Below are 13,818 nucleotides of genomic sequence, written 5' to 3'. Positions count from 1 at the left end.
AAGCATTTTAGAACCTTTTTCTTTGTGGGTTGTCTTTGTTTGGTAGTATTTGTATCCATTTTATAAACTTTTTTTTGTATGTTTTGGGTAGTGTTGCATCTAAGTTGACAGCTGCTTCAAGATTGTAATTTCATTTTAATTACAGTGTAATTTCCTCTCAACTTACAGAGTAAGCATATTGTAATTGTAGTGTTCTTACAGTGTACTTGTAATCACAGTGTAATTACGGTGTAATTTTCAAGGTAATTACACTGTAAATCACACTGCTATTTTACTATAATTACAGTGCAAATTCTCTATAATTTACGATGTTGTTATAGTGTAATTTCCATGGGTAATCACAGTGCAATTTTTACTAGAATATTTACGGTCAGCCCAATTACAGTGTAATTTCAGTAACATTACAGTGGTAATTAGGCTGTAATTCATATTGTCTTTGTTGGGTAGTGTTGCCTCTATTCACGTTGTCAATATATACTGAATCTACCTTTGTGTCAGAAACTTTGCTGTGCACAGGAACAGGAATTTCTGCTTGTCTAGTAATTTTAGCAACTTGATAATAGTAATTTCAGTATTGTTTTGCTATTGTAAATTTTAGCTTCTTTTGCCCTGGTGCTTTTGAAACAAAACTGACCAGTTTCTTTGATTTTTAACTAGAGTGGTCTGTGCAATACACTCTGTTAAATGGAAAGAATTCGCGATCTCTGCTTTTCATTCTTGTGATTTTACAGGTTCTAGATCTCAAAGAAATGCACTAGGCATGAGCAAAGACATTGGAATTGAAGGAGTTTCAGCCTGTGGATCGTCTCTTGTATGATCTTCCATGGTTCTCCCCCAACTAGTTGTTGCGGCTTTGGTATTCGTCTTTTCCCCAAGTGGAATTGAAGGATTTCTGACTCCATGGTTCCTTGTTGGTGTTTGTCTTTGCCCTTTCTTTTTATTTCTCATTTCCTCCATGTAAGTAATTTAATTTCTGCCTTCTTTTTTGGTGTTTGTCTTACCATTTCTTTTTTTATTTCTCATTTACAATATATACATTTTTCTTCATATTACTCTTCCTAGTTGCAGCTGTACTTCCCCATAACCGTTCGAAAACATTGGTTTTGTTTCTTTGTTTGTTTGAAGGGAAGAGCCTTTGCTTTCCTTGATCCATCTTTTAATGAGCATTCTGAATTTCACTTGCAGTTTACTGATCTGCTAGTACATTTTTAATCAATTTGCTTCTAAATTTGTTTCCCTTTTGAAGGCACTATGTTGTTATCTTTTAAGATGTATCTCTGGTATTTTCTTTTATTCGAACGGATTACACACTTTATAGGATTCTGGGATGCTTTTATTACTCCCATGTTGGTATCTTATTTTTTTTTGTTTTCTTCCTTTATTCATGTGAAACCAGGCACACAATTGTGGTGTCTTTACATTCAAGATTATGGAAGTATGGACTGCAAGGACTCAAGTTGTTGACCATTTTTCAAGCGCTGACATTCCGAACTTAAGGACAGAAGTATGCTAATGATAGTTTTTCTGCGAGTTCAACAGGGTGGATAAGTTCTAGACTTCTTGTTACTGATTTCTTTGATGATGTAAACACTTCTATTTTTTATACTTAAAATTTACAGTAAAGAGGTTCATGATTTCCAGTCTTTTTTAGTTGTACTTTTGGCTCCAGGTTGCCTAATTTACTGTGCTCGTCTACATCATTCACTGTCTCTTGTACTATGTATTTTCAGCTTTTTGGCTCAGTGTTAATTGCTTCCCTTTGTGCTGTATATCTTAATGATTGGTCAAATTCTTGTTTGATCCTTTCTTTCAGACTGTGAATTAACAATGATGGAGAAGAAGGCTTTTTTGCATTAGAGAGATGTTAAACTGCTCACACTATGGATAGCGCAGTGCGTATGTTGGTTCAATGTCTGGTCATCTGTATGATAGGCAGTGTGTATGTTGGTTCAGTTGTGTCTATAATCCGTAGATGGCACGAGGTACTATACTTGCAAGGTTTTCTTACTGTAATTTCAAAGTTTTACACCTACTTGTCATAGAATGCAAATGGGTCCAGTCCAACCCGCGTACATACATACCAACTCATGACTCGGCGCTGCAAATGGGTGTCTTTGAGACTCGACAAGTTCCGGTCATAATGTTACTGTAATAATCACACATATTAGTGTAAATTATGCGTAAATACACTGTAATTGTAGAAGATCCAGTGCTAATTTGACTGTAAGTTTTGTGTATCTAGTCTTTAACTTTTAAGATATCACTGTGAGTAGACTGCAAGTTACCAGCAGACTCTAATGGCAGTCTACTTATCACTGTGATTGTAAGTAGGCTGTACGTTGATGATGCAAGACCTACAGAGGGTACGTCGATGGATCAGTAGGCTTTTTCTTGGATGTGGTATTGCGATAGTTGTAGCTCACATATGTTTGAAACCGGGTATAGTTCCAACCCGATTAGGATTAGCCTTTCTCCTGATGACATACATACAGCGGAGATGCACAAAAAAGGGACACACAAATACATACAAGTGTTGTTCTTCATTGGTTGGAAAACTTGACTGATGTCCAATTGATTTTCAGTCAAACGTCAAATATACACTCCCTAAAAATAATGTAATGCAATGCAGAGTTGAGTAATATAAACTACACAAAATATACCTATTGACTTGATATATAGACAAGCAAACACACTCGTGGGAACACAACTTAGAACTGTGCTTGGATCCAATCCACCATGCTCTTCTCAACCTGGAAGGCTTTGGTAGTAATACCAGCCGGGATGGAAGGCTCTGCTCCAAACACCGCGTTGGCTATCGTGATCACTCCAGGGTTCTGGCTGCTCAGCGCCGCAATGGCCACCGCGTTACTCGTCCTGTTATTGTTCTGGTAATGGACGAGGCCTTTAGGAAACACAAACACATCTCCCTTGTTCAAAACCTTGTCAAAGTGCTTGTTCTCGGGGTTCGACGTCACGAACCCGACGTGTAGGCAGCCCTCCAGCACGGTCAAAATCTCGGTGGAACGCAGGTGGGTGTGGGGAGGGTTGAGGCCAAACAGCGTGTAGTCTATGCGAACGAGGGAGACGCCCATGGTGTTCAGCCCACCGATCTGCGCGACGTTGACGGCGGTCAACGCAGAGCCCTGCCTGTTGGTTGTATTGCCGGCCACGTGGAGACCGGAGAAGTAGAAGTCCTCGACGACGACCTCTTTTGCCGCTTTGCAAGCCAGTCCGTTGAGATGCACTACATGGGTGAATGCATTCGTATAAGATAAAAGATGGGTGATTGCTTAGCTACAATTCCATGGAGTATATCGGTGTGCATGTTGTACCTGGAGACGTCTTGTCGGCAACGCAGAAGTCCTGGAGAAGGCTAGGGTCGGAGGCCGTGGCGCCATGCGAGCATGCAAGGACCAGGAGAGCTCCTGCAAGGAGCAACACTCGAATGGCCATGTCTCTTTGCTTTCTCCTCGCTAGAGTAAATTAGCAAGCAGTCGAGCTTTGGAATTGGTTGCTATGCTGCTTCAATTGTGTGATGTTTGAGTGGAGAAGGCTGTATTTATAGGGAGATGATATACATGGTCGGGTAGGAAGTTAGGAACAAGTCTTTGTGATGTGGGTAGCCTGCAGAGCGCGTGTATGTATAATATGCATGGGACGGCAGGATCAAAGTAATACTAGCATGCATGATTACCTATTTACATCACATCAGTCAATGGTCGAACAAGTCGACTGTACATATCCACATCGATCGACCAAGAATCCAAGAGAGAATGCCATCTCTCCACATGGATCTCACCGGTACAGCTGTAGGCCCGCGCTTAACGTCGGAACGGGACAACCTTCTTTTTCCGATAAAATCCATTTATCTGCATTCATTATTTTAAAGATATACTAGTGCAAATACCCGTGCATTGTAACAGGGAGAAAAATCCTCATATTGCCACACCCTAGTAGTGCAAGACTTAATAATCACGCTGTGGCGATGTGGTAGAGATAAAAAGAACTTTGGGACATATGCGAGAATAAGATCAGGACTTCTAAAAGGCCATTCAGAAACTAAAAATGTTATGGCATTATCACGGTCTAATTTCCTAAAAGCATTCACTTTGTAGTCATTTTGGGTGTAAGGTTGCATCTAACATTATGACTCAGAAAAAGAGAGTGCACACACACACCATACACGTGAAGACCACACAAATATTGTCCATGTACTACTCAGATCCTTATCAACGTTTTCAGTTAGTAGGACATCGCATAGATCAATTATCTCAGAAGAACTTCTCAATCAGCTAGCTTGCGCATCCTGAAAAAATATCCCTCAACCAGCTATGCGTGTATGACCATACAGTTGCATGCAAAACTAGCTCTCGCTTCTATAGGGCCGAACTCGCTTCCGCATGCCTCCTCTCTTGCACTCTCGTGGTGGCCATTCAAGACAGTATGGCGTTTTGGATCTCGGCCTTCATGGCGGCTGAATTTATGAAAAAATCAAAACTCAAAAGTTTCGGTTTCAAAGAGATCTGAAAAAATTTGTACAAGTAAACAGGGATGTGAGGTGTATGTATGTATAATTTCAGGATGAAATACATTGAAATGCGGCCTGTACAAGAAAGAAAAATTCATGATATAGAAGAATGAATAGTATCATCTGTTAAAACCCCCTAGATTTGTTCATTTTGCACATCCCTCATTTCATCGTATTTCGTTGTGAAATTTTACACACGTGTGCATTATGCTTTCATGTATGTCTGTATTTTTTCAGATTTTTCGAAATGTAAAAATACGAATTTTCACGTATTTTAAATTTTGCATTTTGAAGCTTCCATGGAGCTCGGTGTCCAAAAGCAATTTCTGTTCAATCCCTCCTTTAATTATCCCACCCATTTAAATATTCTATCCAGCCCACAATCCTTCTCTTTAATTGTCCCACCTGTTTAAGTATAGTATTCAGCCCACACGATCTATGTCTGGCGCCGAACATGAGGATGCTGCTCTCCTCTATTCTCACCGTGTGTTTGCCGATTCCCTGGGTGGTCAGTATTTAACGTGAAATATGCGAGCTGAGGTAGGCGCAGCCGATGGTAGAGGTTCAGTTGCGGTGCCAATTTATTTTTGCGGCTCTCAAACCCATATTATCGTTGGTTCATGCTGATACAGTTCAGAATCACCTCGAAAGAAAATCTCATGCATGGACCCCGACGAATTTTATTTATCCATAGGAAATAATTAAAATTAATAACATGTGTGAAGGAATAAAAAATCAGAGAAACACACTTTATTTTATTGGTATCGGTATTAGTACTAGTATTAGTATTAGTAGGTATAGATATAGATAGGTAGGAGCTATGCCAAATTCATTAAGAGGAAAAACAAAAATATATAATGTCCTGTTATATCGGGGGAACTAGACCAAAACCACATAGAAAGAAAAAACAACAACAAAAACCAACAATGCCCACATTGGCCAACTCAAAACTCGACCACCAAGACTTTGACAACAACTACAAAAAAATGAGGGCGCCATAGTGCCATCGTCGCGGGTATCTATTAACCCCCATCGAAACAAGACCTTTGCCCAGAGCCCCTTCCCCTACCCCAGTCCAGGGAGGGGGCCCAACTATAGTGAACAGAGAGCGGACCGAAGTTGCACTGCACTTGCAGTAGCATACCATCACAGCCGACCCGAGAGCCCTCACTCACACCATCACCATGGAGGCGAGTCAACACCAACGAGCGTGACACCACAACTGAGCTCCACATTGGCCTCGAACGCTGAAGCCCACACATGAAAACAGAGCTCGGACGCCACCCATCCAGACCTAGATTGGGACTACCACCTCGACTGCACGCACATGCCACCGCACCTACCGCGCACCTCCGCGTCAAACTGCCAACCCGAGCACCGACCACCCCATCACAAGCCCGGCCCTAACGACCATCGTCGTGTCCAGATCGGGAGCCGCCCCGACTTTTACCCTCGAGCACGCTCCGAGGCAGCTGCCAAGCCGCCCATGCCTCCCAGCTGGCCCACCTCACCACACCCGCCACCGCAAAAAGGCGCGACGTCGTGCCGGCTGCTGCCCGCCCCCGTGAGCTCACCAGCTCGTGGAGGACGCCGCTGCGGGAAAAGGAGCCGTCCCTGCCGCTACCCACTCGTGGTTGGGGGCACCGCCTGTGCCACCCTTCGGAATGGAGCGACGAAGGGACATGGAAGGTAGCACTAGTGTCTCGTTCAAATGTTATATCAAGTTGATATCGTAACATTGAACGAATAACCAGCCTTTGCATGAGAAGATGAAGAATGTAAAAAATGTTGTTTTATATAAACTGGAAATAAAAAGTTGCCTAGGTGAAGGAGGTCCTATCCAAAGACTACATCGCCATTCATGATGAGAGAAATCTCATGGCCATTCCTAAAAAAAGGAGAAATGCCATCATCAAGAGAGAGAGAGAGAGAGAGAGAGAGAGAGAGAGAGAGAGATCTGGTCAAATGCATCAACTCGGTAGACGTTATCATAAAAGAAGAAACATATATTTTTGGTCCGTCATGTTTGCCTAAAGTCTATATACGCTCCTTTTAAGATTTTTTTTGTTGAAATTAAGCCCCTCAAATCTCAAAACCGGATAACTTTCGTCCGACACCAGATTAGAGTAAGAAACTCACCACGTGGCATTTAGGTTTTGTCCTCTCTTCTTCCCCCACCCCCTCTGTCAGGAGGCATTTCATCAAACAGGTCACTTGCAAACGTTCGTCCATTGCATCCCACGTCTGAGTCCACGCCGCGCCCTCCCTCGCCGCCGTGGGGTTTGCCGCCACCAGCCTTGACGTGAGCCGCAAGACGGCGTGTTCGTGCATGGCATGGCGTTCCGGTGCGCATAGACCGGCCACAACTATCTACCTTCACAGGGGCCTGGAGCGTCTCGGCCTGCTCTGCCTCACCGATGGGGAAAGAGGGGGCGGGTCCTGCAAGCTCTCGGTCGAACGCGCGCGGTGGCGCGCTCTACAACTTGAACCTCCCGGCACGTGCGCCGGCGCACCATCGTGGTTGGTTTGTCTTACACTGTGATTCCACTCTGATATTTACCGTGTCTAGTCTTTGATTTTGATTGGGTTTGTGTGTCACGTTTACTCATAAAGTTAATTAGTTCAAGAGAAAAATGGTGTAATATGGCAGAGAAACTATTATTCGAGCCTTGCTGGGGTTAGCGATAGCCAACTCGGGTCGGGTTACACGAACAAAACCCAGAGAAACCACTCGCCTCCCAGCTTCGCAACAAAGATTACATGAACTCATGAAGCATCACAGGATTCACGAGAACCTACAGGTGGACGTGGACACACACTTCAGACTCTCAGCTTCACGGGGCACCAAGCCCCTTCCTTCCGGCAGCGGCGGCCACGGCGCCGTCACTTGCAACGCCGTCAAGAGCACCACGCTGCTGCCCCTCGCCGCTGTCACCGGCGTCGCAGTAGCCCTTGAGCATGTCCCCCTCCTCTGGGGTGAACCCGATGACGGACAGCATGGCGTCCGCGGCCCAGCAGTGCTGCTCGACGGCGCGGATGGCGCGGCAGCACCCGGGCCCCAGGTACGCCTCGCCGTTGAGGAAGAAGAGGATGATCTCCCCCGTGCACGACCTGATGTCCATCAGTATCTCCCAGCACTGCTGCTGCCCCACTCCCTGCAGCCGCTCGGCGAGCTCGGCCGGAGGAGCGCCCGCCCGGACGAAGGTCGTCGTAGTCGTCGACGCGGTGGCGGCGACTGTGAGCAGGAGCAGCACGAGGAGGGCGGGGAGGAGTGAGCCGGAGGAAGCCATGGTACTGATCGCCTCTAGGCTCTAGCAAGTGCTGGCTGTGACGGTGTTTACGTGCTACGTTCAATTTATACAGGACGATGAGAGCGAGCGGTAACGCGCGCTTGCTTCAGTTTCAGAACTTGGAAGGTCCTTTCGCTTCCCATTCTGGTGGTCTTTAGTACCGACGACGATACGCCTTCCACCGAGGGAGGATCCCTTGTTTCCGGTTTCTGCATTTTCCATGCCAACCGATTTGTCTCCTAATCGATACCCGCCGCGGTTTCGTTTGGTATGTCATCTTTCGCTGTCTTCGTGTCATTTCACTTTCCATACCAACTCACATGTTTCCTTATCGCTAGAACAAACTGCTAAATTCTTTGGACGTCTTAAGCGCACACCTAAATATGAATCCATTCACCAAATGCATCATATAAATGGAAAGATTCCTCTAGCCCGAGTCTACACACTGAGCATCTACAGCCGGATATAGCAAATATGACCCCTTAAACACGGCGTGTCTGTTTTGAAGTTGCATACCGTTGCTAATTAGCTGGTTGGCAGCAGTCCAAAAGTTGCCTTCCATGATTTCTAAGTTGGGTACCTCGAAATCTAAGGTGTACACTTCACTATGAGGTCGTCTACCTTAGTGATGCTCAGTTGTCAATATTACTTTGGAAGTTGTATAACGTTGTTTCTATGTTGGCTACCTCGAAAACTAAGCTTTCCTACAATGTTACAAAGTATTGTAGAGGCGACTCTGGATATTGTTAAGCTACTCACTATTAATAGTAGGAAGGATAATATTAGCCTACTTTACGGTCATTGTAGACAACTTACGACATCATTAGGACAACTGGCATCATGGAAAGCGAACCAAGCAGGGAGTTGGTTCTTGTAGCACTAAAGTTACACAGATAAAAAGTTTGTCAAAACATATCCACACATGATCTAGTTTCAAGGAGCTCTCCATGAGAGGTCTAATGGCGGAAACGAATATTAATTTAATAAGCGGTTTAGAAGTAATTGCTTTTGAAAAATTGAAAAAGTAATTAAACGGCATGACATCGCCATGTGTTTGGGGATGGATTAAAACATTTACATGGCGCCGGGCTGGGTGATCATGGGCTAGGCGTGAGGGCTAGTTTACTTTTTAGGTGGACACAAAAAATAGGTATGATTTTTTTTCTTTTATATGTATGGGCTTGGGAGATCTAATTAGCAACCGTTCACTAGTAGAAAAGGAGGCTTTGGTTCGGCCAGAAAAGAGTATTAATACCGGTTGCATTACGAACCGAGGGGGGGGGGTTGGGGGGTTAATTTAGGTGTTTCATATATTGTGTTAGCTAGCTATAATTAATAGAGAGAAGTGTCCTCTCTTATGTCCGTGCTTGGTCGACGCTACGTACTATACATACGTATAGAGAGGACTAGACACGCTAGCTAGCTAGTAAGCAAACGAAGAAAACAGAAGATCGTCATGAACATATATGCACACAGAGAGAAGTGATATCGACCACCTCTCCTTCTCCGAGAGATTGGTCGAACAACAAGTTCTCGTATCTCTATCCGACACTATCGGCTACATATATACAATAATTATCTCTTACAAATATAATCTCCTAACATACGGACTCATGGTCCACATAGTATTCTCCGTCTTCAGCGATCACATGGTCAAGAAAGAATGCCGCCAATTCCTCTTGAATTGCTCGCATGCGAGCTGGTGCTAGGAGTTCATCCCGCTTCCGAAACATCTAATTTGAAGAAGGGGATCAATATATATATATAATTTGAAGAAGGGGGTCAATATATATATATATATATATATATATATATATATATATATATATATATATATATATGAATGAAACTCAACACAAATGATGGTGATAAAATAAAATTGTGAATGTTGTTATTTACGCACTTCGTATTGTTCGTCAGAGTAGCCCCGCTCACAGGTCGTGTGGCGGATGGACTCGCAAATGTAGTATCCACAGAAATTATTCCCTTGTTCCTGCCACAACCACTTTACAAGAAATAGAGGTCAATCAAACTGATAAGCAAGAATGCCAAATGGTATTGATGAAACTAGCGCTTGAATCAATAGGAGATGCGCGGAACATGCTACTATAGTACTTACTTTCGGGTGTCTAAATTGCAGCTTCTTCGGGACTCCCGGAGCTTTTTTGGTGAATTTTTTCCAAACCCTGCCAGACAAAGAAAACAATTACTTGATATATTAGGAAATGAACAAAGTTGCTGATGTGGTGGATAATGATCGATTTAACTTACTTCTCGAGCATTTGAGTCATGTCCGCATAGTCCTGGGGATCTTTTCGTCTTCTAAGACGGTTACTAGTCCCTGCTCAAGCTTAATCTCTAGGATAATATAGTGGAAACTGCACACGCATGCATAACTCATCAATTACATTACTATAACCTTGACTTATATATAAGGGAAACCGAATACGCACAAGACAGTAACACTCACTTGAAGTTGTAAGGAAAGAGTATTATATCTTTGTTTTCATTTATTACCAACGATCGTAGCAAGTTGGCCTCGGTATCTACGGGATGAAATTTAACCTCAGTTTCATCTATGAGATATGTGTTAATGAACCCAATATCACCTACTTGTCTTTTCTTCAATTCGGCGATCTTCAATCTGCATAATATAGTGAGGATAATTATAAATACATGCAATGAAAGAGTTGAGCTATATAGAGAGACTTAATGACAGAAGTAGTACTACTTACAGACAGTAGCAGGTGACCGTTGCTTTATCGAGGGCCAATTGATTGAAAAACTAAAAGAACTCCTCAAATGGAACAGGCAACAGATCAATTCCAACGAGGTCATACTCCTTTTTAACTCTCACATACAAAGTACTCCTCCCCACAGACTCTCTGCAGATTTTCAAGTACCAATCATGCAATCTTCGCATCATCGTTGATAGAGATCTTTCATCTTTGACGAGAGGCTTCCCGTACTCGTATCTTTGTATCTGCACCTCCATGAAATCATAATGTACATCGTCGGGCAGGTAATCTCCAAGATTGCTATAACCGGGCACCATCCTCGGATCATTAGCGACGATGTCGCTAGGCACCTTGAGCGGGGGGGCACGATTGCTTCGCTTGTTCACCGAGCTGTGCAATTTGTTTCCCAGCTCGTCGTTCTTTCAGCCTTTGATCACTGACAGTACTTCCCGACCGCTCCGCTTCGACAAATTCCTTTCCAATAATGCGCTCATAGTTTCCTTTCGGCGGAGACTTGGGTGGTTTTGTCAGGGCAGCCAGAGTGCGCTTCGCTTTCACCGGATCTACCTTCTCCTCCGGAGGTGGATGTTTCTTTGATTTCACCCCTTCAAAGAAGTTCATCACTTCTTCTCGCGCGATCTCGGCATTCTCCTCTGGGGTCCTCTCGTATGGTAACTTCTCTAGAGTCTTCAGAGAAGGACCGAATCTGTATGTCCTCCCGCCTCTGGCAGTACTGCTAGAAGCCAGCCGAGCAGACGGAGCGGTTGTCTTCTTTACTTTCTTACGAGGCAGAGGAGAAGGACTACGACGCGCCGGAGCTGCCAGAGCGGCGGCAGGTCTCTTCCGCCCTTGCTGACGAGGCGGAGAAGGAGGAGGCTGGCTGCTCGGGCGCGCCGGCACAGGCGGAGAAGGAGGCGGAGTGCCCTGACTCGCCGGAGGAGGAGGCGGTGGAGGAGGCGGTGGAGGAGGCAGAGTGGCCTGACTTGCCGGAGGAGGAGGAGGAGGCGGAGGCGTCCACTTCGGAAGGTTGATGAGCTCCTTCCGCCATAGGCATGGAGTCTTCATAGCAGAACCCAGCCTAGTCTCCCCTTCACCGGTAGGGTGGTCAAGCTGGAGGTCTTCAAATCCCTCCGTTATTTCATCCACCATCACCCTAGCATATCCTTCTGGAATCGGCTGGCAGTGAAAAGTTGCGCCGGGTTCAGTAGGATAAACAGAGCCAACAGCCACCTTGACCTTCAAATTCATCCATTGCGTCATAAGGTGGCAATTTTGAGACTCCGTGATAGCATCCACGGGATAGCTGGCAGGAGCCGTCAAGGCATGCTCCGGCTGAAGCAGCTCGGTGGAAGCCACACTGCTTCTCCGCTGAGATGGCGGGGTAGCTTCGGGGGAAGCTTAGGCAGTTCGTTTGCTGCGATTTGCTTCTCGTTCCTCTATCGCTTGTACCCTTGCTTGCAGCGCCTGCATTTGGGCCTACTGCACTTTTTTCCTCCTCTCCTGGCATTTGTAACCGCCTGCACTCGGAAACCCAACCTTCCACGGAATGGAGCCTGGCGTGCCTCATGTCCGTCCAGGGTGCTCAGGATTCCCGAGGGCCATTGTGAGCACGTCGTTCTCTCTATCTGGAAAGAACGTCCCTTGCTGCGCTGCTTCGATATACTGCTGAAGCTTCTTGACTGGTATGTCCATTTGATCGTTCGTCCAAATGCACTTCCCTGATACAGGGTCCAAGGCTCCGCCAGCCCCGAAGAACCAAGTCCGGCAATGGTCTGGCCAGTTAATTGTCTCTGGTTCAATCCCTTTATCAACCAGATCATTCTCAGTCTTGGCCCACTTAGGCCGGGCTACGAGGTAGCCACCTGACCCCGTGCGATGGTGATGCTTCTTCTTCGCAGCATTTTGCTTGTTTGTCGCCGACATCTTCTTACTCTTTTCTGATGTCTTGTGGGCCACAAATGTGGGCCAGTGATCTCTGATCTTCTCATATCTGCCCTTGAATTCTGGTGTCTCTTTATTTTCGACAAACTTATTCAGCTCTTTCTTCCACCTCCTGAATAGTTCTGCCATCCTCGAAAGAGCAAAAGACTTGATTAATTGCTCTTGAACTGGCTTCTCCGGATCATCCTCTGGCGGTAGGGTGAAATTTGACTTCAGCTAAGTCCAAATATCATTTTTCTGCATATCATTGACATAAGACACCTCAGGGTCTTCTGTAGCCGGCTTTAACCATTGCTGGATGCTGATCGGGATCTTGTCCCTAACCAAAACCCCGCACTGAGCAACAAATGCGCTCTTTGTCCGGAGCGGTTCAATCGGTTGGCCGTCGGGCGCGATTGCTATGATCTCAAACTTTTCATCCGAGCTCAACTTTTTCTTCGGGCCTCGTCTCTTTACCGAAGTTGTGCTCGATTAATTAATATGTGTACATACGAAAACAATGAATGCATCAATTAGCTAGTCAGCAGAAGCTTAACTAATATATATACCTGGCCGGACTCGGTTCGGTCACCGGAGACGTCATCACGGTCTCCTTCTTGCACCGGCATTGGGTCACCGGAGCCGTCCTCACGGTCTCCTTCTTGCACCGGCATTAGGTCACCAGAGCCATCATAATCATAGCCAGCTGCTTCCAGACCATCGGTGTCATTGAGAAACAACAAGCAGACGGCATCACTTCCTCGTGCGATTATGTCCCCTAACAACTCTTCTTGTACTTCTTCTCGGGCGGTTTCCATAGTTTCTACAAATATTGACAACATGGCAATTATTATTCAAGCATGACAGATGGATATATTAGTGGCAAACGTAGAACTAATATTAATTAGTGGCCTCGACGCTGCTTCTCTAGGGTTTGGGGTGGCCTCGACGCTGCTTCTCTAGGGTTTGGGGTGGCCTCGACAACGCTTTAAGGATAAAAAAGAAGAGGAAGAAGAAAAAAAAGAGGAGAAGAAAGAATAGAGGAGTTCTTGCTTCTCTAGGGTTTGGGGTGGCCTCGACAACGCTTTAAGGATAAAAAAGAAGAGGAAGAAGAAAAAAAAGAGGAGAAGAAAGAATAGAGGAGTAAGAACTCCTCTATTCTTTCTTCTCCTCTTTTTTTCTTCTTCTTCCTCTTTCTTTTATCGGGAACGAGGGTCGTCGAGGGTCACCGAGCGGTAGAGGAAACCCTAAATAGCAAGTATCATGGGTATGAGATACATGTGGCCGTCGGTGTCGGACACTACATCCACGTCCCACAAGTGACGTGGGCGTCGAAGCCCGC

The 13,818-nt window shown here is 45.2% G+C and overlaps 2 protein-coding genes across 2 annotated transcripts; both read right to left on the bottom strand.

The window, feature by feature from the left end:
• Nucleotides 1–2,708: 2,708 nt before the first annotated feature.
• On the bottom strand, nt 2,709–3,453 carry LOC119329315 (putative germin-like protein 2-2). The gene is made up of 2 exons (XM_037602328.1): nt 3,333–3,453; nt 2,709–3,244 (listed from the first exon to the last, which is right to left on the bottom strand). The coding sequence occupies exons 1-2, from the start codon at nt 3,451–3,453 to the stop codon at nt 2,709–2,711; spliced, it is 657 nt and encodes a 218-aa protein (XP_037458225.1).
• Nucleotides 3,454–7,185: 3,732 nt separating this feature from the next.
• LOC119328774 (egg cell-secreted protein 1.3-like) lies at nt 7,186–7,818 on the bottom strand. The gene has a single exon (XM_037601749.1). It carries the CDS (start codon nt 7,816–7,818, stop codon nt 7,363–7,365), a length of 456 nt encoding a protein of 151 aa, XP_037457646.1. The 3' UTR covers nt 7,186–7,362.
• Nucleotides 7,819–13,818: the final 6,000 nt, after the last annotated feature.

This window comes from Triticum dicoccoides, chromosome 7A (genome assembly GCF_002162155.2).
Source record: "Triticum dicoccoides isolate Atlit2015 ecotype Zavitan chromosome 7A, WEW_v2.0, whole genome shotgun sequence".
NCBI lineage: Eukaryota > Viridiplantae > Streptophyta > Magnoliopsida > Poales > Poaceae > Triticum > Triticum dicoccoides.
The sequence above is the reverse complement of the archived record's forward strand: the minus strand, read 5'-3'. Positions and strand labels throughout refer to the sequence as shown.

What these genes read in the sequence shown, in the direction of transcription:
- LOC119328774 (XM_037601749.1), bottom strand. Translation starts at nt 7,818, where the DNA reads ATGGCTTCCTCCGGCTCACTCCTCCCCGCCCTCCTCGTGCTGCTCCTG.
- LOC119329315 (XM_037602328.1), bottom strand. Translation starts at nt 3,453, where the DNA reads ATGGCCATTCGAGTGTTGCTCCTTGCAGGAGCTCTCCTGGTCCTTGCA. An exon ending in TGCCGACAAGACGTCTCCAG is followed by an intron (nt 3,245 to 3,332) that starts GTACAACATGCA and finishes TCACCCATGTAG; the next exon opens with TGCATCTCAACGGACTGGCT.